Below are 27,035 nucleotides of genomic sequence, written 5' to 3'. Positions count from 1 at the left end.
TTTCAGGGCTCAGCTCAAATGTCATTCTCACAACCTGTTTGGGTTGACGAGATTTCAAAACAGCCCTGTGTGTGGAAGGAAACAGGCACGAGTTGTGTCTTCCTGCCAAGTAACTGGAGTCCAGGACTTAACTGCCGTGAGCAGAGGTGGCCTGTATGGATGTGGGTGAGAGAGGTCCTGGGCCTCTGGCTGGGGTAGTTACTGGCACAGCCAGGTGAGAGGGAATGAAACATCAGGGAGATGCCGGGCTCTGCTGGGGCCTTATCAAACTTAGGGTTCCTGTGGGATTGGGGTGGAGTTCCTATGAGGAGCCGGGGAGACCAGCTGGGTAGCTGAAGGCAGTACCCACAAGGCAGCAGGCACTGTGCCAGGGCTTTGTGTAGTTGTTCCTTGAATCCCAGCATCCTTAAGAGGGGGCTGCTCCTTGAGATGCAGGAGAGGAGAGCAACTGATATTACATTTGTTTCAAATTATATGTAATTAAACAGAAGTAGATATTTGAGTATTTCATCTGCAAAGGTAAAAGCTCACCATCTATTTGGCAAAAAAAAAAAACAAAAAAAAACCTTGAAATTTCCTTATTGGAAAACAATTTATTATATTCCAGCAAGTACAGCATCGACTAAGCACCTACTGTGTGTCAGCACAGTGCCAGGCACTGGGCATTCACACATTACTTGGATATAATTACAAACTGATAAAGGATTAAGAAAGAATAAATACCTCCTGCTTCATAAACTAGAAGCCAGAAAATTACTCTTGCGTTATTGTACAAAATCAGGTTCAGAAAGGGAAAATACTTGCCAGACATCTCATGGCCGTGGCAGAGGGCAGAACTTAACCAAGCCCGTGACCTTAGATCTCAATGTCTGGGGGCTGCCCACAGCCGTCTGGACAGAGCCCAAGCGGTCTGTGGAGGACGGTCCCTTCTCACCCAAACTCCCAACGGTGAGAAGCGGGGGTGCTGTTCATTTTCCAAGAGGGCAGGCCCAGCGAGGCCCAGCCGGGGAAATGCCAGAGCTGAGATCAGAGACAGATGGGGCTCACACATGACAGACGAGAACTTCCCCTTGGAAAGACCCTTCTGGAGGTGCCGGGGTCCATACCATGGCCAATGGTGAGTAATGAAAACAAGCACTGCAGCTTACCGGTTGGATAAATTATGAAATTTATTTATATTTCACCTTTAAAAGCCAGAACATAACAAATTTCACTTTCTGGAAAGTCATCTTATTAGAAATACATGAAGTGCACTTAATACAAGGAAATCAGTTCTTGGTACCACCCATGAGCCTGGCATGTTCTCATCAGTTCCCTCCAATGCAGGTTTTGTCAAATTTCCCTCTCAACTTGGACTGAGATGAGGGAGGTCTGAGTGAACTTTTTCTAGAAGTTACAGTGAAGAAGCTGACCTTAACCTTTTGGGCCCTCCCAAGCAAAAGCACATTAGAAAAAATTACATTGCCCCCGAAGGGCCTCAACTTTGCTGGTCACCAGGCCTCTGCAGCTCTCACTGGCAGGTGTGAAGAGGCCCCAGCAGCAGCGCACAGGCCCAAAATCCTCTGTCACTTCCAACCTCAGTCACTGACCAGCTGCTCAATTTCCATATTCAGACTAGATACCTGACACGAACAAACAACCGAAACCCAGATGCCTTCCAGCTGCTCAGATGTTCTGCTTCCACAGATAGTCTGGTAGCGCCCAGCAATGCATTAATATTTGTGAAGAAACAGTGAACATCAAGCTTTTTGAGCTGATACCAAAATAAGTTTCTAAGAGACAGTTTCCATTAACAACGGCCACCAGGGCCACGCTGGGCCTTTTGAACAGTGTGTCCTGTCAGAGAAAGCAGGCTGCGGCGCCGGGCTTCCCACAGCCTCTCGGCTTTGGAAGGCTGGTTCTCACACACCTATTCTGCAGAAGCCAGTTTCATAAGGAAACCATTTGTGATAGAAAAACAATGCTCAGTTTAAGCTAAGTCACCAAGTAAAAGACAAAAGAACTAGTATCCACTGGAGCCCCAGGTCTCCCTTCTCACTCCTCTGAGGGCTCCTTTCCGTGCTTCAAGGGCAAGAACGTAAGCAGGCTCTCACACAGAGAAGGAAACGTGACTTTATGAATTTGAGAGCCAAAACCAAAAGGCTATGCCCCCCATCCCCCATCCCCTTAGCTGACTCTCCTCCCCACTGACGGATAAATGGAATTTCACTTTCCTAACCTAGAAAACATTATTTTTTACTAAAAATATATGGTTACACCTTATCCTAAAAAGGCACCATGCAGGCATTAAGACTGAACCAGTTAACTCTAAGGGTGAGCAGGAGTAGTAGCAAAATACCAACTAAAACTTTCAGCCTTCGACCTTGTTAAACCCAGGACACTCACCCATTAGGACTTGAAATGTGTCAGGATGGCAACTCCAGCTTCTGGCAGCTGCTGTCAGGGCTCCCTAACAGGAACTTTCACTTAATCACTGAGCAGATGCGCTATCGCTGGATCTCTACAACTCAGGGACAGAAGAGACGCTTGTCTCATTTGTGCTATTCATGACCCAGAAAAGGTCCTGGCTGGCTCAGAGGACCTGAGAGATGAACACTGGATGGGAGGAACAAGTCTGAAACAAGGACAAGTGGGGAAACTGGCATCTCTTCCAGAAGAGGTGGCAGAAGCTTCTGGAAGTAGCTGAGGAGCAATGATAAGACTAGACCAGGAGGCAGACAAGATTAACGGTAGGGGAAAGAGCCCAAAGGAAGGGAGGGCTCTGACCTAGAATCTGTTTCCCTGTGGGAAGTGGCCTTGTCCCAATAACCACGGCTCACTTCCAGGTCTGGTGTACATTGAAGGTGTGGGAGTCACAGGTTTCACGCTTAACAAGTAATGGAAGCTCTGGAGCACGGGACGGACAGCAGACTCTGCTCACTGGTCGATGATGGAGCGCTGCAATACCTGGTTCATCATGTCCTCCTCATCGACGTCGTAATCCTAACAGCAAAACACAGACACTCAGCCCCAGCAGTGGCGCAGCTGCAAAGCCTCACTTACAGAGGGCAAACAGGGTAGTTGGGCTCTGGGGGGCTGCTGAGGAGCAGTCCAGCGCCCTGGTTTGCGATGCTAGTCACGTAACTTTGGGTGTATTGCTCAATCTCTCCATGTGTCTGCTGACACGTCCTTGCGATAAAAATAACAATGGCTCTTAGTCAGGGACTGTGAGGACCAGGCAACGCACAAATGGAGCTTGACACAAACTCAGAGTGACCACAGTGGAACAAGTGAGGCAGTGACTGACAGGAACCACATTCATCTTTATGGCCTAACTATAACGTGTGAGAAACAAGCCTAGAAGGCTGGCCGGTTCTGTAGTCCCCCACAAAGAAGGCTCTGGCGCTCACCTGGCACACATACACAGGCCACAGAGAGCCTATCGCAGCAGTGACAGGGCTCAGCAACAGGGCCCACCGCTCTCCAGTGAGACGGGAAGGAGCTGTGCTGTCCTCCCAGGGGAGCAATGAGACCCCGGGTCCCAAACTCACCACAAAAGTGTCGTAAGAAAACTGGTGCCGGCGCTGGATGTGCTCTAGGAAGTTGGCGCTGCGGTAGTTGGGGTCTCCCCAGGGCATTGAGGCACAGATCGGACAAACCTTTAAACACAGAAGCAAGGTCTTAGGTACCAGAAGTCTGAGCTGATTGGGCCTCTGGCCTACATCTCACCTGGTCATTCCATGCTGGGAAGAGAAACACTGACCACCTTCCCCATGAGTCAGAGGAGACGTGGGGGTGGGGAAAGGCTCAAGTCACCATACTAACTTTTTCTATCCTTCCCTGTCGTCAAAAACAGTGTCAGTCCAGTGGGGCCTACACCATAATTCTGACCCACCACATAAGATGATCAAGTCAACAACAGCCAGATAAGCAACGTCCCAAGGAAGTAAAACACAGGCTATGTGCTATGTTTACAGAGTAAATGCTTCGAGGAGAACGTCTGGGTTGAAAAGGCCTCCTGCGAGAAGTTGGTTTGGGCTTTGAAGACTGAGAGGTATACAAAACATGAAGGGTGCCCCAGAACTAAGGCAGCTGTCCAGAGACAAGGCCAGGAGGCAGTGCTCCAGGCAGGCAGTTGGTCTGGCTAGTATGGAGAAGTCAGGAGGAGCAGAGAGGAGCTGAGGAAATGGGAGGAAGGGGCACAAATGGTCCAGCTTGGGGATGGGACTAAGGAGAAGACATGGTGATAGATAAAGGGGGTTGCAAGAGACGAATCTGAGGCAATGGAGGATTCCCTGAGCGGAAAACTAGGCAGGCAGCTGGAGCTGCGGGGTTCGTGTGGGAAGTGGAGTTCGGGTCAGGACTAGAGACTGAGAAGGAGGCAACTTCCAAAAGGGCGGGCTAGAATAATCAGAATTCAGGAGTTCTGAGAAGAAGAGGAATGAGAATAGAGGGTCAGGGGCTGAAAAGAAAAGGCTTTGCTGCAGAACAAATAATCAGAAGGATTTCAGGAAGCTGAAGGGGATGGGAAGCAGTGGGAGAGAAAATTAGGTCATAGAACCAGAAGCCACAGGTGCTTTCGTGGGCTCTAGCACCATGATGAGTGCACCTGACATTTCCTCCAATCAATTCACCTCTAAGGCTTTATTTGATAGACATACACAAAGATGTTAACATGTACGGCAGTCTTTTAAAGTTTATTATGAGAAACTTCAAAACTACAGAAAAGCAGGTAAACCATCCCTTATCCCCAAAACCTAGACTTAGGATCAACATATTTATTTTACCAAAAATAAAGCACTTTAAAATAAGACACAACTTACTGTTATAATCCTAAAAACGGATTATTTCTCATTACAAATGCAGTCTCATTATCAATCAACAATGATTTTTTAAAAGCATGGAACATCCAGTCCTTAAATTTCTTGACACTGGCTGGGACTAGCCTTGATGTCTACCATTAAGGAACCAGTTAAATCATGGTCCAGACAGGTAATGGTAAACTGGCGTCTTTCATTTAGAAACAGTAGCAGATCAACACATACTGATATGGAATGTGCCCAAAACACTGATTACAGTGCACAGAATATGGTGTCATTGCGTAAAAAAGGGGACATACAGGAACCTCAGAAGGACATTTTGACCACACGATTTTGTGTCTCTCCGCACATGCAGCCCAGATGCCAACGAGCATGAACCAAGGCATGGCTGGTGTTGTGGAGAGACAGTTGGCTCAGGAGGCAGGACACCCACATTCCAGTCCTGGTGCTGCCACTAAGCGAAGGTTCACTTAAATTGACGGCGCTCTGGCCTCTTACCTTATTTACTTCTAAAAACGAGTGCAGAGGAGATGGTGGTAGGAAATGAACTACAGTAGCTATCATTTTACTGACTACCCAACTACAATTTTCCTAAGTGCCGAAAGAGTGCTTATTCGGCTAACTTTAAAATGGAACAATGGGGAGTGGGGGCTGGCGGGTGGTGTCTGTGTCTGTTTCTACTTCTTTTTCATTTACACGAAAGAGTAAGTTACTAAGAGCCATAAAACATCTTGGAGGATCTGAAGACTTGGCTTTGGGTCTTTTTCATAGGACACCTCTCTTATCTTGCATAAATGTGTACTGTGCAGCTATTCTGGAATCACAGAAAAAGCAAAATGCAATCCCTGTTCCAGATTGCATCTGCAATGGAAATTTCAACAGTCACCAAGGTGACAGACACAGGGTCTGGGTCAAGCGTGCAATGGATAATCATCATGCATATGACTATGGATCAGGAGACAGAGCTAATAGAAAGATAAAGCCAATTTTTGAGTGAAAATAATCAGTTATTTGTGAAAGTTCAAAAAAGTCTGGGAGGCCGCCATAGTGTAGTGTTTTGTTTTGTTTCAGCAAAAGAAAAAAAAATTACTCTAACCAACAGGGTAGAGGCGAAGGTCCAGTTACCAAATGATGGTGCCAAATGGAGTTGCAGCTCTAGGGGCCCCCTGCCCTGTGTGTGTGGGGGGCAGGGAGGTGAGGAGGGAGGCTCCAAGGCCAGCCTGCCACATGGCTGTGGGGCAGCTGCATGACAGAGCAGCTCTGACGGGAAAGAGTGTAGTGTGTTATTTTATATTGGGGTTATTTCTATTATACTAAAGTAGCAAGTGGTAACTGCATTTATCATATTTGAACACAGTATCATTGCAAGAATTATCACAAAATACTGGGAACAGGTGGTATAGAAGGGAACCAGGGGATGGGGCAGAAGAGACACTTTTTACCATCCAATTTTTTTTTTTTTTTTTAAAGATTTATTTATTTATTTATACAAGCACTGGGTACAGTCAGAAGCGCGGGAGGGTGAGAGAATTCACCAGAGCCAGAGCGGGGAGCAGAGCAGGCAGAAGGACCGAGGTACACTGCTGAGGGGAGCAGCGGGCGGCAGGAGAGGTCTGCGCGCCATGTGGGACCCTCCTCCTGTGGCCGGGGAGCAGCCAGGGATCGAACCGGTGCCGCAGAGGCCGCGGGCAGCTTCGCAACCCAGCGCTCAACCGCTGCGCCACCGGGGAGGCCCTACCATCCAATTTTTACACAACTGTTTCATGCCACATACAAAGAAATAAATTTTAAAAATTGAAGGTGAAAGAAAACAAGAATCCCAAGAAGACCCGTCAGGAAGCAGAGGGACTGTGATGTCAGAGGAGTGCAAAACCAGACTCTGGATGGGAACAAGGAGAAGGTAGAGAAAAGACAGCAGAGCTGAACAAGCACAAGCTTGAGGGAAAAGAGCAGCTGAATGCTATCTACAGAAAGTACTGGATCAAATATTCCTCCCAATTAAGACAGGGAAGACCTGGGCAAGCCTGAGGAAAACGAAGGTAAGGAGCAGAGAAAGAAAATTTGAAGGAAGAGAAGACACACAATGGGCAAAGCCTCAGGAGCAGGGAGGTGGTCTGAGTGTCAGCCGAGCTGTGATCTTGGACCTCTGCCTAGATCTGAGAACGTAGGTAATTAAAGCGTTAGCCTGGGAATGGAGATCTGGGGAGAGTCTACCTCAGCACAAGGTGGGGAAAGGAACAAGGGCTGCACATTCAAGTGTTCACGGCAACCAGGCTGGCAAAGCAAACAAGTGAAGCAGGATGGGTGTAAGCTCACCCCATCGAGAAAGGACAGTGACTCCGCAAAGCCAGCAGACTTGCCAAAAATTCCAATTTCTCAAATGTAGGTTATAGATTGAGAAATCTGACTTTTAAAGGGTAGGAAATGAACACGTGGGGGTCAGACCATATCCCATAGGTTGCGAGTCTGTGATCTCAGAGGTAGATCAGAGAACTCCTCACACAGATAGGAGAGAGAAGAAAGGACACATACCTGACACTTTGAACTTAGCTTTTAAGGCAAAGGTTCAGTATTATCTGTGTTCAGTATTACCTACGTTCTCAGATCTAGGCAGAGGATCAAGACCATAGCCTGGCTGACACTCAAACCAGGAGTTTAGTAGAGAGCCCAGAACAGCACTAGAGGGGCTTACTGAGTATCAAGAGGGTCTGGCTGAAAATGAGGTACACAATGAACCACCTCAGTTCCCTAGTTTGGAGAGTTGAGAAAAGCAACCAGAGAGGGAATCCATCGGTGGAATCTGTCACAGCACAACATTCAGAGCCCAGGGAGTCCAGTGTAAAAACTGGCTGTCCTAACCAGAACTTGTACTTGGCAAATCAAGAGAAGACACGGTAGGTATTCTTGAATTGATCAGCTGTATCTTAAAATTTGGGGCAGAGAGAGAAAGAATGCCACTAGGCCCCATAATACCATTAGCAATGACACTGGTGCTACACTTCTGAAAACCTGTGCAAATCCTAAAGCCTGTTCACCTTTTAAAGCAATGAAGCTGAAGACCACCCATAAAACCAGGCACAGAGTTCAAGAGAAGTTGTCGGAGACAAATGGGAAGACAGAAACAATGCTACAGAGAAAGTTGTATTAAGCCCTAGTCTGTTGGGCCTCCCTGGTGGCACAGGCGGTTGAACACCGCACTGTGAAGCTTCCGCAGCCTCTGCAGCGCGGGCTCGATTTGGCAAGAATCCCACATGGTGCAGCGGACCTCTCCTGTCTCGCCCTCTGATCCCCTCAGAGGTGTGTTTCGTCAGTCTGCCTGTTCTGTTCCCTGCTCTGTCTCTGGTGAGTCTTCTTACCCTCCCATGCATCTGTACCCCAGTTCTTGTATAAAATAAATCTTTTTTTTAAAGATTTATTTATTTATTTATTTATTTATTTATACAAGCACTGGGTACAGTCAGAAGCGCGGGAGGGTGAGAGAATTCGCCAGAGCGGGGAACAGAATAGGCAGAAGAACCTAAGTACACTGCTGAGGGGAGCAGCGGGCGGCAGGAGAGGTCTGCGTGCCATGCGGGAACCTCCTCCAATGGCCGGGGAGCAGCCGGAGATTGAACAGGTGCTGCAGAGGCTGCGGGCAGCTTCGCAACCCAGCGCTCAACCGCTGCACCACCGGGGAGGCCCAAAATAAATAAATCTTAAAAAAGAAAAAGACCTAGTTTGTCAATAACCGAAAAGGGTAGCACTGCTGAGACAGACCAAATCCACACTTAAAAGTTTGTAGGTGAATGATACTTAAATATTAAAGGACTGACAGCACTTCCTAAAAATTTCATCTAAACTCTCTTTCCCCACAGGTATCAAGCAGCCACTCCCAAAAAGAAAACAGCAGGTTGATGGAGAACAAACCTGGTGGGCACCCAGGGACCCCAGTCAATGTTACCAACAATAGGGACCACAGACATCAAACGACGCCTCCTATGGCAGAGAGAGGACATGTATGTGGCTTAGAGTATCTGGGATCTAGTCATGTGTAACAGACAAATGCAACTGAGGACAATCTACGAAACTGGCCTGTCCGCTTTAAAAACGTCAAAGTCATGAAAGACAAAGAAAGGCTAAGAGCAAAAGAGACATGACAACTAAACGTGACACACAGATGCAGGATGGGGCTCTGGGGGAAGAGAGCCAGGAAGGACATCACAACTGTTAAAATTTAAACTTGGATTTCACATTAGATATTAGGTTGTATCCATGTTACATTTCCCCAGTGTGATAAGTGCTGAAGTATTTAGGGACAGTGGGCCATGATATCTGTAACTTATTTTCAAATAGCTCAGCAAAAAATACGTATCATAGAGTAGGGTAAAGTTTGTAAAATGTTAGTCAATCCGGGTAAAAGGTACACAGGAATTCACTGTACTAATGATGTAATTTTTCTGTATGTTTGACTCTTTCCCATAATGAAAAGTAAAAAAAAAAAGGCGTCCTTACCACAGACTTGGTATCTGCACTGTGAGACAACTTGCAGTGCTCCACAAGTCCTTCTTGATCAAAGTTCTTCTCAGGACAGTATGGACAAGGAAAGGTGTAACGGTTTGGGACATTTCTGGAAGATGAAAGGTAGGCGGAAAACCTGTGACTGGCGTTCTGATATCTTCAGAACCAGGTCATGCATTTTGAAAACAACAACACAGTTAATATCTGAAGCAAACATCAGAAAATTGTTCTCCATATACCTCACCCCAGGCCTGCCCCAAGCAAAAACAATCAGCTTCAGCCAACATTTTACACCTTCACTTTCCAAAATCATGCAACTAAGACCCTGTAAGCAACAGCTGACCCCCCACCTAAGGGAGTCATTTACCTTGGCTGAAGGGATGCATCTTTGGTGGTGGCCTTCACACCCTCCATGATGTAATTCTGATATTTGGAACAGGCAGCCACATGGGCCCGAATCTTGGAGAGGAAGAACTTGGAGAAGAAGAATCAGAGCCCACAAGTTAGTAAGGATCTTGGGCCAGATCCAACCTAGTCCAAAGCCAGGGCTAGGTGAACACTGCACCCGCACGGCCCTAGCAACCAATCGCACCAGAGTCCTGGCTGTGCCGATGGGGTTCAAACCCTGACTACTTATTGCAGGGTTTCTGTTAATAACCAACACTGATGTTTTTTAGTCAGGACATCTGCTTCTACTCCGTAGTAATTCCCCTAGAAGTTTGCTTTATTCATGATATGCTCTCTGCTCATGGACACTCCAAATTCAAGGAAGCTTAAAAGTTTCCCACACTAGCATTTAAACTAATTTCTTTACTGCCAGTCAGCTCATTCTGTGCAGCAAAGGGCTCACTCACATAAAATGGGTAAAGACTAGTAACCCTAGTTAAATAGTAATCCCCAGGTTATGATAAATGATCTTTTGAAAAAACCCAAAACCTGAATTCTATTTCACTTATAGGATCTAGTCTTTGCAAGATGTAAAGAGACAAGAGAACCCAGAGGAGAGTGCTTCACCGCGGGTATTCTAAAAAGAAAGTATAAAGAATGAAGAAGGCAAGTACGGGGAAGAAACACATATCTGGAGGTATAATACACCTGGAAGTATAACACAAAAATCATTACTCTTAAAAATGGAGAAAATCAAAATACAGGGAAAAAAAAAAAGACCACATTGCTCATGCTTGAAGAAAGATGTAAGAGGAAATTTTACTTCAATATCACCAGTTTCTAAATCAAAGGAAACTGCAAGGAAAAGAAAAAAAAAAAAAAATCCCGTATTTGAGCTCCAGCTTACCATGGTGCTTCTGTCTGTCTTACTTCCAGTTAAAGAACATGTTGACTTTCAGCTGCCAACTGAAGCGCTCCCATTGAAAAGGAAGGGAAATTAGGACTTGGCGCCACAGCGTGCCCTGGTGCTAACTCATCCTGAAGGAGATGTCAGAGGATGTGTCCTCCTCCGGCTACCCCAACCACCATGTTCAAACCCTAGCGTTGACATGCAAGGCTGTCCAGAGCCATTAAGGGAAAAAAAGGTGTAGAAACAATATCATGTTATAATCTTAGATCTTACTGTGTAGAAGTCCTACATCTAGTTTGTCAAAGGGTGCAAAATATCTTGCAGCCTTCTAAATTAAGCCAATCTCTGAAGTGAGGGTTAGGGAAGAAGCCTGGAATTAACAAAACATGAGTTTAAAACCAGTAAGGCTGGATATATGTTTTAGAAAATACAACAACAGCACTTCTCCTTTGCAGCAGCAATTATAAGAGATGTTAAATATACCTTACGCTGATAGGATTATATGAAAAAAAAAAATAAGGATGCACTTCAAATATTAGCTCTTACTCTTGAAATCAAAAGATTTCACACTGACCTTTATATATATCTCATGAATCCTCTTGTCAAACACTAAAATGTAGAACCATTTAATTTTATATCTGTAATGATATAAACTATAAAATTTCCCTTCAAGCTCACTGGAGCAGGTAACTGAGTCACTGACTTCATTTTATGTTTAAAAAAATTAGGAAATACCATTTTGTCATTATGTTCTAATTAAAATTGTGCATGATGTTTTAGAAAAATGGGTCTTTTATAGGGAAAAAACTGGGATAACCAATCTCTATGGCTTTCAAAGCTAAAATGCATAATCTCTTAAAAAAAAAAAAAAAAAAAAAAGCCACAGCAGTGAGATCACCAGGATGAAACAGCCCGGCCACACCATAGATGTGCATGCACGCGTGCCGCCAGCCACCAGTCATGCTCTAGTTTCAGAAACATGGCAGCATCTCTAGGTCCAGCCCCACCATATCACAGAAAGACATGGACTCTTCCATTTTACTTCACATACATTTTTACGGCAGCCATGGCAAGAAGTTTCTGTGCTCTCAATCTGCCGCTCGAGCTCCACAGCTCGGACGCCAGGTGCCAGAGCGCTGCGACACACCCCACAGACAGGCTTCTTCGGCTTCAGACATTCCTGCAGGCATGCAGAGCAAAAGCTAGAACAAGACATACAGAGAACCTGCGTCATGCATTGTGGAGACAAGACAACAAAAATGAGTAAACTTTAAAAGGGTATCAATGTATAATGAATTAAAAATAACTTATTCTCTACTTCAAATGCTGGGTCCTCCTAAGCCAGAGAAATGGGATCAGGCAGGGAGGCGGCTGCAGAGAACACACAGGCAACAGAAACAAAGGCAAACCACCACGATATACGGTGAACAGCGTTAGAATGCACTAAGGGGTCTTGGTGGGGTTTCCTGAATCTCAGTTTCTCCTCCTGAAGTGGAGAGAGCAGCACCTACATCTCCAGAATTGACGGCAGGATGGCATGTCTAACCTTAGTACAGTGTCTAGAAGGCATGAAATGCACCACAAATGGGAGCTGCGATCATGTGAGATGTATGCAAAGTACTATGGGAAGGCAAAACAGCAACAACTGACCGTGCCTGGGAAGGACAGGGTGGTAACACTTCAGAGGCAGCGCCTTAAAAAGAGTTTAGTTGGCAGAGGGAAGAAAGAATATTCCAGGCCTTTAGACTTAAAAATTCATGCTGCATCTGAGGAAATAAAAGTCTAAGACTTATCCTTATAAGCAGCAGGGAGCCAGATCGAAGTCCAAGTTTTAGAAAAACAACTCTGGGACTATCATGGACAACAGGGTTATTGGCTTAAAAAATTTTTTTAGGGGAGGAAAGATGAGAAGAGACTGAAGTAGAAACAAAACAGATGAATAAAGGCAAGGAACCGTGAGGGCCTAAGGCTACAGAGAATTAATTCAGGAAATGATTCAGAGGCAGATCAACAGGACTTAGTAACTCACTGAAATAGAAAAGAAGCAAAGTCAAAGACCCAAGTTTCTACCTTGAAGCCTAGGCAGGCTGCCGTGCTGAGATAAGGCACTCTGGAAAAAATGGATAGATAATAAGGCAAGAAAATACCCAATCTGACAGACTGAAGACAGGATAACACCTACCAGGAAGAGCTCAGGATGTATAATCAAAGATAATCTGTGCACTTGAGAATTTTTTACTGTCTCTAAGAATTTTCTTCCTCTTTGTCATTAAGCTAGATGTTAATGCTGCTACGTAATTCTAGACCAGGCTGGGAGAAGATAAGGGGGCCTACTGATTCACCACTGAGGGCACAGTGGTGAGCTACACAAAGTCCTTGTCCTCATGATGCTTATATTTCACATGGAGAACAACACAGATGTTAATTTCAGATCGTGATTAAATGAAGAAATAAATGATCTCAGGCAGAGACCAGCTGGGGTGAATTACAGAAAACTTCTTTAAGGAGATAACATTTGAGTTAAGACCTAAAATTATGGAGACAGTTCCACACAGAGACAATACCAAATACAAGGGGTGTCTGAGAGGCAGAAAGGAAGGACTCTGGGCTATGATGTATTAGACCTCAGAAGAGTAAGTGATAAGGTCGGAGAGGCTTGTGGCCATCACTCCTGGTACCTCTTCTCAAAGACAGACTGCAAGAGTAACTGGAGAGCAAAATGAAACCGAAACCAGCCGGCAGATAAAGCAGCTCAACACCTGCCTTCAAGCACACACAGAGAGTTTACAGCTCACATTCAAAAGTTCACCAGTCACCTCATGCCAGTGTCACACCCAATGAAAGTCATTTCTAAACTGTCCCTACATCTTGGGCTGATTTTCAGATTCGATTTCCTACTTAACAGATTTTTTCCGAGTTCTGCCTTTCAGAGCTCCACCCTTTCTGTCAGAGCACTGTGAGGAAAGTCCCTCCTTGAGCACCCCACCATCTGCTTTTCTCTGGCTATATTTCACTGGACTAGGGAAGGATGTAGTCATTCAGGGTTTGAAATAAAATCTTATAAAAATCCAATGCCCCAGCCAGAAAGCAGTGATGCTCAAGTGTCCAAGCACACAAGTTTGCAAATTTCAACTGGCCAGAGTGAAAAAGCATTTGGCTGGAGCAATGGGAGATTTGTTTGCAGCCCTCAGAGAAGGGCATCTCTCAGTGTTGAACTGATGAACATGAAGAACGGATGTGGTAAGTATAGAAAAGAGACAACATTTGAATCCCAGTAATGCCCCTTGACCTCTGACCTAAGAAAGGTTCCTACGGCTCAAGGAAACCTCAAAACTATGCTGGGTGAAGTCACTTTATAAATGTTAACTGTAAGTAAAATCCACTGACTTAATCCAAAATTAGGTTAACGAAATGAGGCTGATCCAAGAAGAGGACTGAGAGAGCTACCCAGACTTCAACTCTCACAGTCTGCTTGCACCACTAATTTCTTAGTTCATTCATCCATTACCTGATCACTTCCCCACTAACACACACCAGGTTTGATACTTGTAATACACTCCCACTACACAATGAATTTCTGTGGTCACTGGAACATTTGTTAGTACTTATTCATCATCAATTTACTGGACTGTGAACTCCAAAGGCAGAATCCTCTTATTTCCTTCCATGCCACATGAGTATGGCATAGTGGACATACTAATACTTTAGTCAGTTAACTGTAAGACTGGAAATTAGATGCTCACACTGAGCTGGCCACTGCGGATACAGAGAGCAGCAAAACAGATAAGGTCACTGCCCTTAATGCCCCTAAATTTGCTCTGAGCAAGAAAGGAAAGGGAAGCCCCAGGAGAGAAGTGGAGGTGTGATGGGAATGGTGACCAGAAAGGTAAATCAAACTGGGAGTTCAAGGATGAAAAGGATTTGGGATAGTGGGTGAAGGGCAGGAAGAGCTCCAGGCTAACTGAACTTGCCAGCAGGAAGAGCCAGAAGCTAGGAAGAGCTCAGAACTCAAGGTAAAAAGCAGTCCCTGCCGCTGGGGAGCCCTGGCCAGGTGCCAACTGTTCCTTGGGCTGGCAAATGGACACCTGAAATTCATCTGGGAAGAGGTGGCCCATGGTGAGCCTTCCCTAACTAAGCTCAGTCCTCATCACCTGTCCCTCCCCAGGGCTGTCAACCCTCTGGCCCTGCAGAAAAAAGAATGCCTGGGCGGCCCAGCAAGTGCCTAGGGTGCCTACGGATCAGTACAGAGGTCCTAAGACTAATGCCAAGGTGGTGTCTACATTAAGCACTGAGGAAGAAGGCCATGGAAGAAATACCAGCTCCCGGGGCAAGAAGCAGGTGACCACCTTTTCTACAATTCCTCGACTTAGGGGGTGCGGGTCTTCTGGCACAAAGCTTAGGTTCAAGTCCAGCCAACCTCAAGGCACCTACCACAGCCCAGAACCTGTCCGGGGGCACATATTTCCTGGGGTCGTCACAGCCAGTCTATTAGCAACAGGGGGGCTTAATTTTAAAGAGAATGAGACAAACTGCGCGTACAAGCGGGAATGCTAACAATCTCTGCCTTTCCTGCCCCCTTTCACCGCGAAGGGCCGACTGGCCAGATCTCTATCTCGACATGGACTTCCCTTTTGTTCTGTCAGCCTAGCTCAGCTTCCTCCAACTTTAGTGCATATCAGAATGTTGGAAGCGGGGCTGGGCACACGACGCCCCAATTCGACATACTCGAGAGATGAAGCCCAGCCCACTCAGGGAAACCGCGGCTCTTCAAGGGCGGACTTCGGAGCCTACCTGGCTGCCAGCGGGATGCGACACCGCCACCGCGAGTGAGGAGCCTACGAACCGCCGGGATACAGTCGGCGCTCCAGAGAAGAGCGTCCGGGCAGCCTCCACGGGCCTCCCGGGGTCCCCAAGGGCCTCACGGAGAGGCCCTCGGCCCCCCCCCGCGAAACCCCCCTCAGCCGGGCCTCGCTCCCGGGCTTCCCCGCCCGCCCAGTCAGGCGCCCCCCGGCCAGGCCCCGGCGCGTCGCTTACACGTGTCCGCAGGGCACCTGCACCGGCTTCTCATACACCTCTAAGCACACGGGGCAAGTGAAGCGGCCCAGCGGGTCGGCCTCCGCCGCGGGCCCCGCCGGCTGCACAGCGCTCTCGCGGTCCTGCTGTTGCGCCGCCATCTTGCTGCCGCGGACGCAGCGCAACGGCGGCCGAGAAGGAGGAGCCCTTGGGGGCGGGGCCGAAGAGGCGAACGACGCGCGCGAGGGGCGGGGCTTACTCCAGGCGCCCCTGGGAGGGGCGGGGCTTGCCTTGGGAGCCCCCTGGGAGGGGCGGGGCTTGCTTCGGGAGCCCCCTGGAGGGGCGGGGCTAGCGAGCGGGCCACGCCCCCTTGCCTTTCCAACGGGAGGGAGAGAGGAAGAGGCCGAGGAAATCTGGAAAATGCGGAAACCAGATTCAGGGACTGACAGAATGGAGCCGGGCTTTGTGCTTAGGCCTCTGTTTCCTAACCTAAAACCGTTTATTACTTAATATTTGTTTATGCATTATTGGTTACTATTTCTCTTCAAATCGAGTTGCCTTTTCTTTAAACTTAAGCAAACAAATTTTATTTATTATATTTTTTAAAGATTTATTTTATTTATTTATGCATACAAGAACTGGGGTGTAGGCCAGAGGTGCAGAGGGTGAGAGGATTCAGCAGAGACAGAGTGGGGAGCAGAACAGGCAGAGCTACCAAAATCCACTGCTGTGGGGGGCAGCGGGCGAGACAGGAGAGGTCTGCTGTGCCTTGTGGGTCAGCTCCTGGCTGGGGATGGAACTCATGCCTCAGTGGCTGGAGATAGCTTCATAGTGCTGGGACTTTAACCCCTGAGTCACCAGGAAAGCCCAGCAAACAAATTTTGAAGAGAAATCTGAGCTGTAAATAAAGATCCCATCATTTCTACCAGGGCACTGTAAAACATGTGGAGAGAAAATAATATTATTCATTCATTCTGGCTAATGTCTATGCTGGAAAGGAAGATTCACTGTTACTAGAGATGTCAGAGGCGGGCTATCTGCCCACGGAGACTGTCCAGGGAAAGCAGAAGTAAGGTGACACTGTCTCCCTCAGTGAGTCAACATTCTTTAAATTGTGTCCACATGACTTTGGGCGGTGGGCTCCAGCCTTGGCTTGGTAGAGAGACTCAATGCAAGGCGGGGACTACATGTTCAGAACCCCAATTTTCTCCCTTTCTACTGCACCAACTGGGCTCTTGCATACAGCTCACTTAACAAAGGATACTCTTTGTAAAAGATATATTCTACTGAAGTTCTTGGGTTTTTTTTAACGAGGAAAGTCAATGATTAATTAAACCTCACCCTTTATGAGGTCATAAAGGCCCCAGAGTAAGGAGTCTAGGGGAGATAAAGTGTGTTTGTTAAGTCAGGTTAATTGATGCAAATTTACTCCTCCCTGGTGCCATTTCCCAGGCTAGGTTGATTTTGCTGGTGGCAGAAGGATTATTGTTAGCCATTGATGTGGGCATCTTTCTGCCAACAAGTGACTGGGCTTGTGAGTAGCAGCCCAAGAGAGCAGATGCTTACACTTCATGGTTACTTTTCCCTGTTCCTACCCAGGCACCTGTGCCTTCCTTTGGGGATCTGGAAATTAACTTTCCACAAAGTTAATACGCTTAGTCACAGAAAGCAGAAGAGAGGGTTGAAATCATATTAATAGTGAGCTTGTTGTCCTTCTTAGTCTAAGCACTTTACATGAATAAATCCTCACCGGAACATGTGACTTAGGTTCTATTATTATTCCCACATGACAGCTCTGTAAATTGAAGCACAGAGGGATTAAATTCCCTTTAAACAAAGACGGAAAATGAGAGTCAGGATTCGAACACATGGAGTGAGGCTTTGGCCCCTGTGCACTTTAAGAGCTTCAGTCATTTGTAAAGTCTACCATGTATTAGCTTCACCAGGCGGCAGTGGGACTTACAGGCTTGTGATTGCTGCCCTACCTCCATTTCTGATTTAGGAGGTCAGTAGTAGGTATGGGGTGTGGTTGGAGAGTTTACACTTGGACTAGTTTTCCAGGTGATGTTGATACTGCTGGATGGGGACCTTACTTGGAGAACCACCAGTCTTTGCTCTGCCCCTCTTTCCTCTTCCCATTCAATGCTGAGACTAGATTGAGTGTGTTCCATCATTTTCTCTAAGCATTCTCAATGAAAATGCCCCCTTCTCAGTTTGCAAATATATTACTAGCTCTCCCATACTCATACTTTTGTTTTTCAACAACAGTCAACCTAATACAGTGTGTCAGATTGTGAAACTTTTCCTTCCCATTTCCCCTTAATGTCCTTGAGGAAACTATTTCCCAAATAGTCGCTTCCTTTCCTTTAGATGGCCTACATCATCCAAAATGTTCTTGTAGTGGGCAGGGGAGGATTCTGATGTGACCCTGGAGTGGGGACTGTCCTGTGCAAAGCCTTCGATAACTTGATTTTTACTAACAAGTGAGATTCCCCATTCAGGTAAGAGAGTCCCCGTGGGATCACTGTGTGCCAAACAGGGGGCCAGGGATACCCTTTGAGAAAGAGAGACTAGTTCCCAGCCGAGGAAATCACTGCCATGATTATGCTACATAACACAAGCTCCCCTCTTGCTTGTCACTCTCTAGAGTTTCTCTTCCTCCATGGCATCTGTAGGGTAGAGAAAATATCAGGCTTTTCTGCCCTTCCGCCATCAGGATAGATGATGGATCCTTGTCCTGAATGCATGCCTGATGGCGGGCACCTGGAATAGGGTGTGGGCATAGGTAGATGAGATTCAGCTGAGCTAAGACTGTGCTTTTAAGGGCGGCGTCACGGGGGGACGCCAGCAGCACCAGTAGCAGCAGAAGCAGCAGAAGAAGCCGAAGCAGAAGCCGAGAAGCAGCAGAACACGCCAGAGAGTCCAGATAGAGTGAAGACTTGCTGGGGGCTGGGAGGCCTGCCATCCTCCCAGCCCCCCAGCCAGCACCCCTGCCTGCCATATGCCTGGTGAACCCCCAATAAAAAACCTGCAAAACTACTGAGGACTCTGACTCCTCCTTTACCCGGTCTGCATGGGATCAGAAAACCTGCACTGTGCCCAGTCCTGCCCCCTACAGCATCGAAGAAGTTAGCCACATTGGAGTCTCATGCAGTAAAGAGCTGAGGGAGACCAACAGCCAGCAAGAAGCCAGGATCCTCAGTTCTACAACTATAAGGAAACAAATTCTGCCATTGACCTCAGTGAGCTTGGAAGTAGGTTCTTCTCCAGTTGAGCCTCCTGATGAGGCTGTAGCCCAGTCAGCATGTTTACTGAAACCTGGTAAGAACCTGAGAAAAGGAGCCAGATATGCCATGACCTCTCTCCCCAGCCACAGACATCCTGAGATAACCAATCTGTGTTCATTTGTTACACAGCCACAGACACTAATACAGCCTTGTTAGTGAGCAATTTATCAAAGTTGTAAGAGCATATACCCTTTGATTTACCTTGTCTACTTGTAAGACTTTCTCTTATAGACCTGTGCCATTCAGTACTGTGGCTATTTAAACTTTAAAGAATTAAGAAACAAAATTAAAAATTCAATTTCTCAGTCTCACCAGCCATATTTCTAGTCTTAATAGCTACATGTAATTGGAGTTTACGTATTAGACACAGCAGATATCGAACATTTCCATCAATGTGGAAAGTTCTATGGGCAGTGCTGCTATAGACCTACTCATACATGTGGGAAATGTGGAACATATACTTCATATACTTACAATTATAACAAATTAATTCAATAAATATAATTACTGGCAGGTGAACTCAATGAGGACAGGAATTTTTATACATTTTATTTATTTCTGTATCTTTAGTTTCTAACTGCACCTAGTGCTTCTTAGAGAACTTCACAAATATTTGTTAAATGAATATACAGTCGTTAGAGAATGATCTTCAAGATATATTTTTAATTAAAATAACACCAATAGGGCCTCCCTGGGGGTGCAAGGAGTTAAATCTCAGCGCTATCAAGCTATCAGCAACCACTGCAATGCAAGTTCGATCCCCAGCCAGGGAACTGACCCACATGGTGCAGCAGACCTCTCCTGTCTTGCCCGCTGCTCCCCTCAGCACTGTATTTCAGTAGATCTGCCTGTTCTGCTCCCCACTCTGTCTCTGGTGAATCTTCATACAGACACACACACACACACACACACACACACACACACTCACACACACACACACACACCCTGCACCTCTGGCTTACCCCCCCCCCCGCAGCTCTTGTATGCATAAATAAATGAAATAAATCTTAAAAAAAAAAAACCCACCAACATGCTGAGTAGTACAACTAATGTGAGTGCTTGTGTGTGATGAATAGATGTTTCTGGAAGGTAGAGTGATGAGCCATCCTGCCTTGTCTGGGGCTGAGGGTTTCCCAGGATGTTAGTGTGAAAGCTGGGGAAGTCCTGGGAAAACCATGATGAGTTAATCTTTACCTTACCAGTAGGAGTCTGAAGAATCCAGTAATAGTGGCTTTTATCAGGAAGGGAAACTGGGACCCATGATGGGGGCGGGGAGCCTCATTTTGGCACCATTTTACATCCTGACCAGTAATAAACAAGGTTTCCAATTCACCAGATCTTATTTTCCTATACTTGTTTTCATTTTTAAGAACACATTTAAGTATGAAGTTGCACCTCACTGCACTTTTGATTCACATCTCTTTAATGGCTAATGATGCGATGTTGTGTGGTCATTGGTATATCTTTTTTTTTTTTAAAGATTTATTAATTTATTTATATAAGCACTGGGTACAGTCAGAAGCGCAGGAGGGTGAGAAAATTCACCAGAGCTGGAGCGGAGAACAGAACAGGCAGACTGACGAAATTCACTGCTGAGGGGAGAAGCAGGTGTGGCAGGAAAGGTCTGCGTGCCTTGTGGGACCCTCGCCAGCGGTCGGGGATCGAACCGCTGCTGCAGAGGCTGCGGGCAGCCTCGCAGCTCAGTGCTCAACCGCTGCGCCACCAGGGGAGGACCTCATTGGTATATCTTTTTTGGAGCAATTTCTGCTTAAATCCTGTGCCCATTTTACATTGGGTTTGTCTTTTTGTTGTTGAGTTGTTGTAGGAGCTCTAGAAAATTCTTTATTTTGAGCAGCATAAATGCAAGGTGCCCACAATGACTACAATGACATCGAGTAATCATGTCCCCATTTATCTGAGGCTGAAGGTACACCCCAGCGCTGGCAAGCTGTGTGACTCTGAGTCAAGTGTCAGCACGACGAGCTTGATTGAGTGCTTTCTCTGTACTGGCGCCATGCAGTAGCTCATTTAGTCTTTCATTCATCCTATTAATTCTATTTGACTGGTAAGGAAACCCAGGCCAGAGAGGTTAGAAACCTTGTCCAAAATCACACAGCTGGAAAGTGGCAGAGTTGAGATCTGAACTCAGTCTTTTTGGCTCCAGAGTCTATTTTGCTTTCCTGCCTTGGGATGAACATCGCTATGTAACACCCTGTTTGTGCTTTCAGTAAACAGTCCTTAGAAACCTAATACTTTAAGAGACCAGTCCTGGACCTGGAACTGGTAAACTCTGGGTTACTCTTTTCGGGAGCAATTTAGAATCATGTGCATGTGGTGCTGAATCAGACATATCCAACCCCATGAACTGTTGTCTTCTGAAGCTGGGTGGGGCTGGGTGGATCCTGTTATAAACAGCCCCCAGCTAGTTGGGTTACAGTTGGACTTATGGTGGCTCCCACTGCAGACATGAGGATATTGCAGTCTTTGGCATTTGAGTTTATATTTAGGGAACGAGGAGGAAGAAAGTCTTTTTTCCTGATTATGAAGAAGGCAGGTTTTGGTTTAAGATGTTCCTTCTTCGGGCTTACAAACCTTCCCCTGCCCTGCCTCCACCCGTGGGAGTTCAGAATGAATTCTGAGCTTTGAGAACCAGAGAGATTCCTCAGCCCTCAACAAATCTAAGTTGCACAACAAAACTTTTAATCATGGGTAACACTTACTGTGGGTGCTTTATTATTTTTTTTTTAATTTTTTTTTTTAATTTTTTTTTTTTAAGATTTATTTATTTATTTATACATGCACTGGGCACAGTCAGAAGCGCGGGAGGGCGAGAGAATTCACCAGAGCCAGAGCGGGGAGCAGAGCAGGCAGAAGGACCGAAGGACACTGCTGAGGGGAGCAGCGGGCAGCAGGAGAGGTCTGCGCGCCATGCGGGACCCTCACCAAGTGGCCGGGGATCGAACCGGTGCCGCAGAGGCTACGGGCAGCTTCGCAACCCAGCACTCAACCGCTGCGCCACCCGGGAGGCCCTACTGTGGGTGCTTTATTCCACTTATGGAGAAAAGATTGACACTAGCTAATGCTCCATGGGTGCTTATGCCAGGTACTCACATGGATTATCTCATTTCACCTCTATGGAAGTAGGTAGTATTATCTTTTCTGTCTCACAGATGAAGAAACAGAGGTACTCAGAGTTTAGATCATTTTGCCCAAGGTCTTATGTAATAAGCATCCAAGTGGAATGTAGGCATGCCGGTGCCAGAGCGTAACAAAGGTTGGGGCTACCCTTGGGGCTACGAGGGATCTGTAAGTAAGACCCTGCAGGTCTGTTCCACTGTACCACATATTCCCTAGGGACTTTTTTTTTTTTTAAAAGATTTATTTTATTTATTTATGTATACAAGGGCTGGGGTATAGGCCAGAGGTGCAGAGAGGAGGAGGTAAGAGGATTCACCCGAGACAGAGTAGGGGGCAGAACAGGCGGATCCACTGAAATACACTGCTGAGGGGAGCAGCAGGGGAGACAGGAGAGGTCTGCTGCGCCCTGGGATTGTACTTGTGCTGCAGTGGCTGCCGATAGCTTGATAGTGCTGAGACTTAACCCCTTGCACCACCCGGGAGGCCTCATTCCATGACTTTAATGATGATTTCTTGTCCATCACCCTCTCTGTTGAGTCCACACCCCAACAGATGGTCTGGAGACCAATGGATGGTCTACCTTTCCTGTTTACAGACCTTCGGTGGCTCCCACATGCCCACAGGGTCAAATCCGGACTCTAGGTCTAAAATTCGAGGTACTCAGAGGCTGGTTGATCTCCCATCACCCCAATACCCAGCTCCCTGTGTGCACTCAGCCCCTAGTTCCTCATTCATCATTAGTGCAGGAGGCATCATTAGTACAGTGGCCCTAGCACCAGGGCCATACACGGCCCTAGATGTGTTCTTCTGGCCACATGAGGTTATTTTACGTCTTCATGTTTAGCATCAATATTGGATCATAGATTCTCCACCGCCTCCATTAAACTAGTACTAGAACTTGGTACTATCGTTATTTATTTATTTTGATGCTTAAATAGTCCCAATTAGGAACTCCTCTCAGCTGGCTTTTGGGTCCTTTTGACTGGTCCCATTATTCTTCGCCACTTCCTTACTTAATAAGATATTTAGGCTCACGTTGCAATTTCCCTTCCCCAGCCCAGAGAAGCAGTCCTTTCTCTAAGAAGCTTTGGTTTCTTTTAGTGAAGAATGGTATTTATAAAGCAAGATCTGGCTGCTAGGTGCTTGTTGCTACAGGGATGTCATTACTTGCAGGCTCTCATACCAGCTAGGAGGAAGTACAGTTATTATAATTGAGAAATGTTATGCAAAAATCTCAATTTCCAGCTTTGAACTACAGACACCTGAAGATCTGGTCACCGTCAGCTGGGAACTTGACAATCAGTAGGAGCAAGGTGTGTTCAACAATATGTGTTTTCTCACTAAAATATTTCAGTGCTTACTATGAATTAGTTATTGAGCGCTCACTATGAGCCAGGTACTATGTTAGCTACGTTACTGCTGATGCCAGTACAATCTAGAAGGTGGAGAAGGTGGCTATGGAAATGAAGTACCTGCTCAGCCCCCTTCTATTCATGTAGGCAGTCGAGTTTCAATTTCTAGTTCTTGCTTTTGATTGCTTTCTTTCCTCCAGCTGGAAGGAAAGCTGGGCATCTCAAATGTTTAACTCACAGCCCAGATCAAATGCTACTTCCTCCCTGAGGTCATCATAAGTTTGCCCTGCCAAAAGTCACTTCTTCATTCTCTGAGCTCTAAACCCCTCTCATAACATTTACCATGTTCTGTCCTGAATTATATTTTTTTAAAAAGATTTATTTATTTATGCATACAAGAACTGGGTTATAGGCCAGAGATGCGGGTGGTGAGAGGATTCACCAGAGACAGAGTGGGGAACAGAACAGGCAGACTGATTGAAATCCACTGCTGAGGGGAGCAGCGGGCGAGACAGGAGAGATCTGCTGTGCCACATGGGTTTCTCCCTGGCAGGCCTGGGATGGAACTCATGCTTCAGAGGTTTTGGATAGCTTCAGAGTGCTGTGCTTAACCCCTTGTGCCACCAGAGAAGCCCTTACAGTCTTTTAGTACAGCCTACTCCTATTTTATTAATATTCTCTTTCTGTTAAAGAAACCATACCTTCCTTGATGGCAGGGACTGTGTCTGTCTTGCTCACAGTCATGCCCCTTAAATCTAAAATCAAGCCTACCACATTGCATGCATTCAATGAAAATTCCCATCAGAAATACTGTTGAACCCCCTATTGTATATTGGGTAGTATGTATATGTGGCAGGTGGTAGTGATGTAATTGTGTGCAGATATAGCCCTGCTGTCATGGAGTGTACTGACTTCTGGGGGAGAAAGATATTAATAAATATCACATAACACGCATTTGTAAACTGTTATGTAGATCTGTATTATTGTTCCCAGTGACATGTGTGTGCATGTTATACATTTTGTTTTTCATTTCAAGGTATGTCTTTCTTTTTTCACTCCGTAGTTATGTCTTGCAGAGTTGCATAGGTTTATATCATCCTTTTAAAGTGATACACGGTAGCTATTATTGTGGAGATACCATTTCCCTGTTGATGGACAGTTAGAATATTGCTGGGTTTTCTTTTTCAGTACCATGATGCTCTCATGTGTTCAACTCACAGCCCACTTATGTTTTTTTCCCTTGTGGATTCCAATACATCAAATTGCTAGGTCACAGTGTAGTTTTGTTCTATATACCTCCATACTGTACCTTTGAAATTCATGTGTTACTTTATGATTAAAAAAAAAACCTAAAAAATAGAAAGAAGTGGGTAGGTTGTTCACATTGTTGGTTCTGAGGAAGTAGAGGTGCTTGATCATTGTCACATGAGCATTCATTATATAATCTGGGAATCATTATGTAATAAAATTTGAAAGGGCTGCTCCACGGCTCTCTTGGGAGACTTTGGGTCTTTTTTGACATGAGATGTCACCAAGTGTCAGTGATCAGGGTTTCCTACTGGTAAAGTTCTTTTTTTTTTTTTAATTTTTTTTCTATTTATTTATTTATGCATACAAGAGCTGGGGTACAGGCCAGAGATGCAGGGGGTGGGGGGTGTGAGAGGATTCACCAGAGACAGAGTGGGGAACAGAACAGGCAGATTGACCTGCTGAGGGGAGCAGCGGGTGAGACAGAAGAGGTCTGCTGCGCCATGTGGGTTTCTCCCTGGCCAGCCAGGGATAGGAGATCGAACTTGTGCTCCAGAGGCTGCGGATTGCTTCATAGTGTGGTGCTTAACCCTTTGTGTAACCAGGGAGACCTGGTAAAGTTCTTTTTAAAGGTCTGTTTCCTGTTTGATTGTCAAAGACTACAGAGCTGGAAGGGACTTATTAGCAGCTTCATGTGAAAATGTAGTCTTGTAACAGTTTCCCAAGGAGAATTTAGAGTTGTTGCAAAAGCAGATGGGCAGCCCACCCCCCTTAGCCTCCCTGGATTTCCTGTATACCTCATTACCTTGCAAATGATTAAGAGAGGAGCTTAAACATGAGCTTATAAAGGTTGAAGTACACAAAGACCTTGAGAGGTGCCCAGACAGTACAGATTATACATAGTAATTGCTGCTATTCAAATAGCAGGTTGTTGCTTCCCCATATATTATGTCATTGACTCCGGAGACAAGATCCACCAGCTTTAGGGGATGCCAAGGTTGAGAGAGAGAATCCAGCAATCAAGGAACATGTGTTGGACACCTCTTGGCCAGACATGTGCAGAACTCAGGGACAAATAAGAGAGCGTGGGGGTGTCAGGCTTAAAATATATCTATAATTCACCATTATAAGAGTGCTGATACGATTATGAAAGACAGCACTGTGGGGACCCAGAGGAAGGAAGGCCTGTGCCTGGAGAAATCAGAGGAAGTTTCAGAAAGGCTGTAAGGACCAAGCTGGAGCTGGAAGCCAAGAAAGCAAGGAAGGAAAGATGACATGTGAAGAACATTTACTCTGAGGGAACAGCCCTACAGAGGCATGGAATACAGATTGGTAGAAGAGTGTGTTAAGTGGTAGGAAGAGAACTTGGCATGGAGTGGGCTTTGAGTCTTCTGTAAATGTCTGGGCTGAGTTATAGAGGTAGAATGAAAGGTTTGATTGCAAATATGTTTAACAGTCTTGAATATGTGCTAGGCACTTTGCCAGCACCAGGGCTTCAGTGAGTGGTGAACCACAAGAGTCTAGTCCTCAGGGAACTCATGTTGAATGTGGTGGGTGGGAGTACAGACAAATCCACCAACTGATATGCTAAGCCACCAAGGCTGATGCCAGGTAAACTATGCAGGTATTGTAGTTGCCTGGTGAAAAGCTGCAGAGCAAGGAAGCAAGATTTTGGCTTAGTTTCCCCCAACTCTGGCTTCCGCTTTAGGGAAGTTGAGGGCCAAGAGAGGTCATTTCCTTTGACTTAACCAGATTTTAAAAAGAAGATGCATTTAGACTTATTACATGCCAACTAGTGTCATAAGCGGTCTCCACAGATTGACTCAATTTCCACATGAATCCCAGGAAGTGGAACTATGATTATTCCATTTTCAGGCGGGAAAGGTGAGGCTCAGAGAGTTAGTTGGCTCGTCCCAGCTCACACAGCTACGAAGCAGCAAGTGCAACGCTGGGAAAGCCCCGCTCTGAAGCTCAGCTTCAGCATCCACCAGACTCTCAAGGCTTCTTTCGGCGTCGCGTGACCCCGAGCATCTCATTTGCTGTCTCGGAGCCTCGATATTTCCGTCTGTAAAATGGGGGTGAGGGGCCCAACTGTGGTCTCCCGCTCGGGCGGTCGCGAGCGCAGCCCAACATTCGTCTCCGCGAGGGGCTGGCCGGGCAGCGGCGACTGGGGTCGCAGGGTCGGAAGGCGCCGCGCCCCGCCTCCACCGGTTGCCATGACAACCCAGCCAGCTGCCAGCGCGGGGCCGACGGCGTGCGTCACTTCCGTGCCCTTTATTTCCGGGTCCCGGTGTCGGCCGCTGTGCCGGTCCTCCGGGCCCAGGGAGGGATGTCCGGGGCAGTCGGCTCGCCTTTCTGCCTCCGGTTTCTTGCCCCGTCGCCCGCAGGCCTCGGCCTCTCTCCG

The 27,035-nt window shown here is 46.4% G+C and overlaps 1 protein-coding gene across 1 annotated transcript; it reads right to left on the bottom strand.

Moving 5' to 3' along the window:
- Positions 1-1,115: 1,115 nt before the first annotated feature.
- On the bottom strand, positions 1,116-15,772 carry RNF114 (ring finger protein 114). The gene is made up of 6 exons (XM_037500241.2): positions 15,628-15,772; positions 11,645-11,795; positions 9,664-9,770; positions 9,291-9,405; positions 3,531-3,638; positions 1,116-2,982 (listed from the first exon to the last, which is right to left on the bottom strand). Exons 1-6 carry the CDS (start codon positions 15,765-15,767, stop codon positions 2,917-2,919), a joined length of 687 nt encoding a protein of 228 aa, XP_037356138.1. The 5' UTR covers positions 15,768-15,772; the 3' UTR covers positions 1,116-2,916.
- Positions 15,773-27,035: the final 11,263 nt, after the last annotated feature.

The sequence above is a fragment of the Talpa occidentalis genome, unplaced genomic scaffold, assembly GCF_014898055.3.
Source record: "Talpa occidentalis isolate TD23 unplaced genomic scaffold, MPIMG_talOcc4v2.1 talOcc4.10, whole genome shotgun sequence".
In the NCBI taxonomy this organism is placed as follows: Eukaryota; Metazoa; Chordata; class Mammalia; order Eulipotyphla; family Talpidae; genus Talpa; species Talpa occidentalis.
The sequence above is the reverse complement of the archived record's forward strand: the minus strand, read 5'-3'. Positions and strand labels throughout refer to the sequence as shown.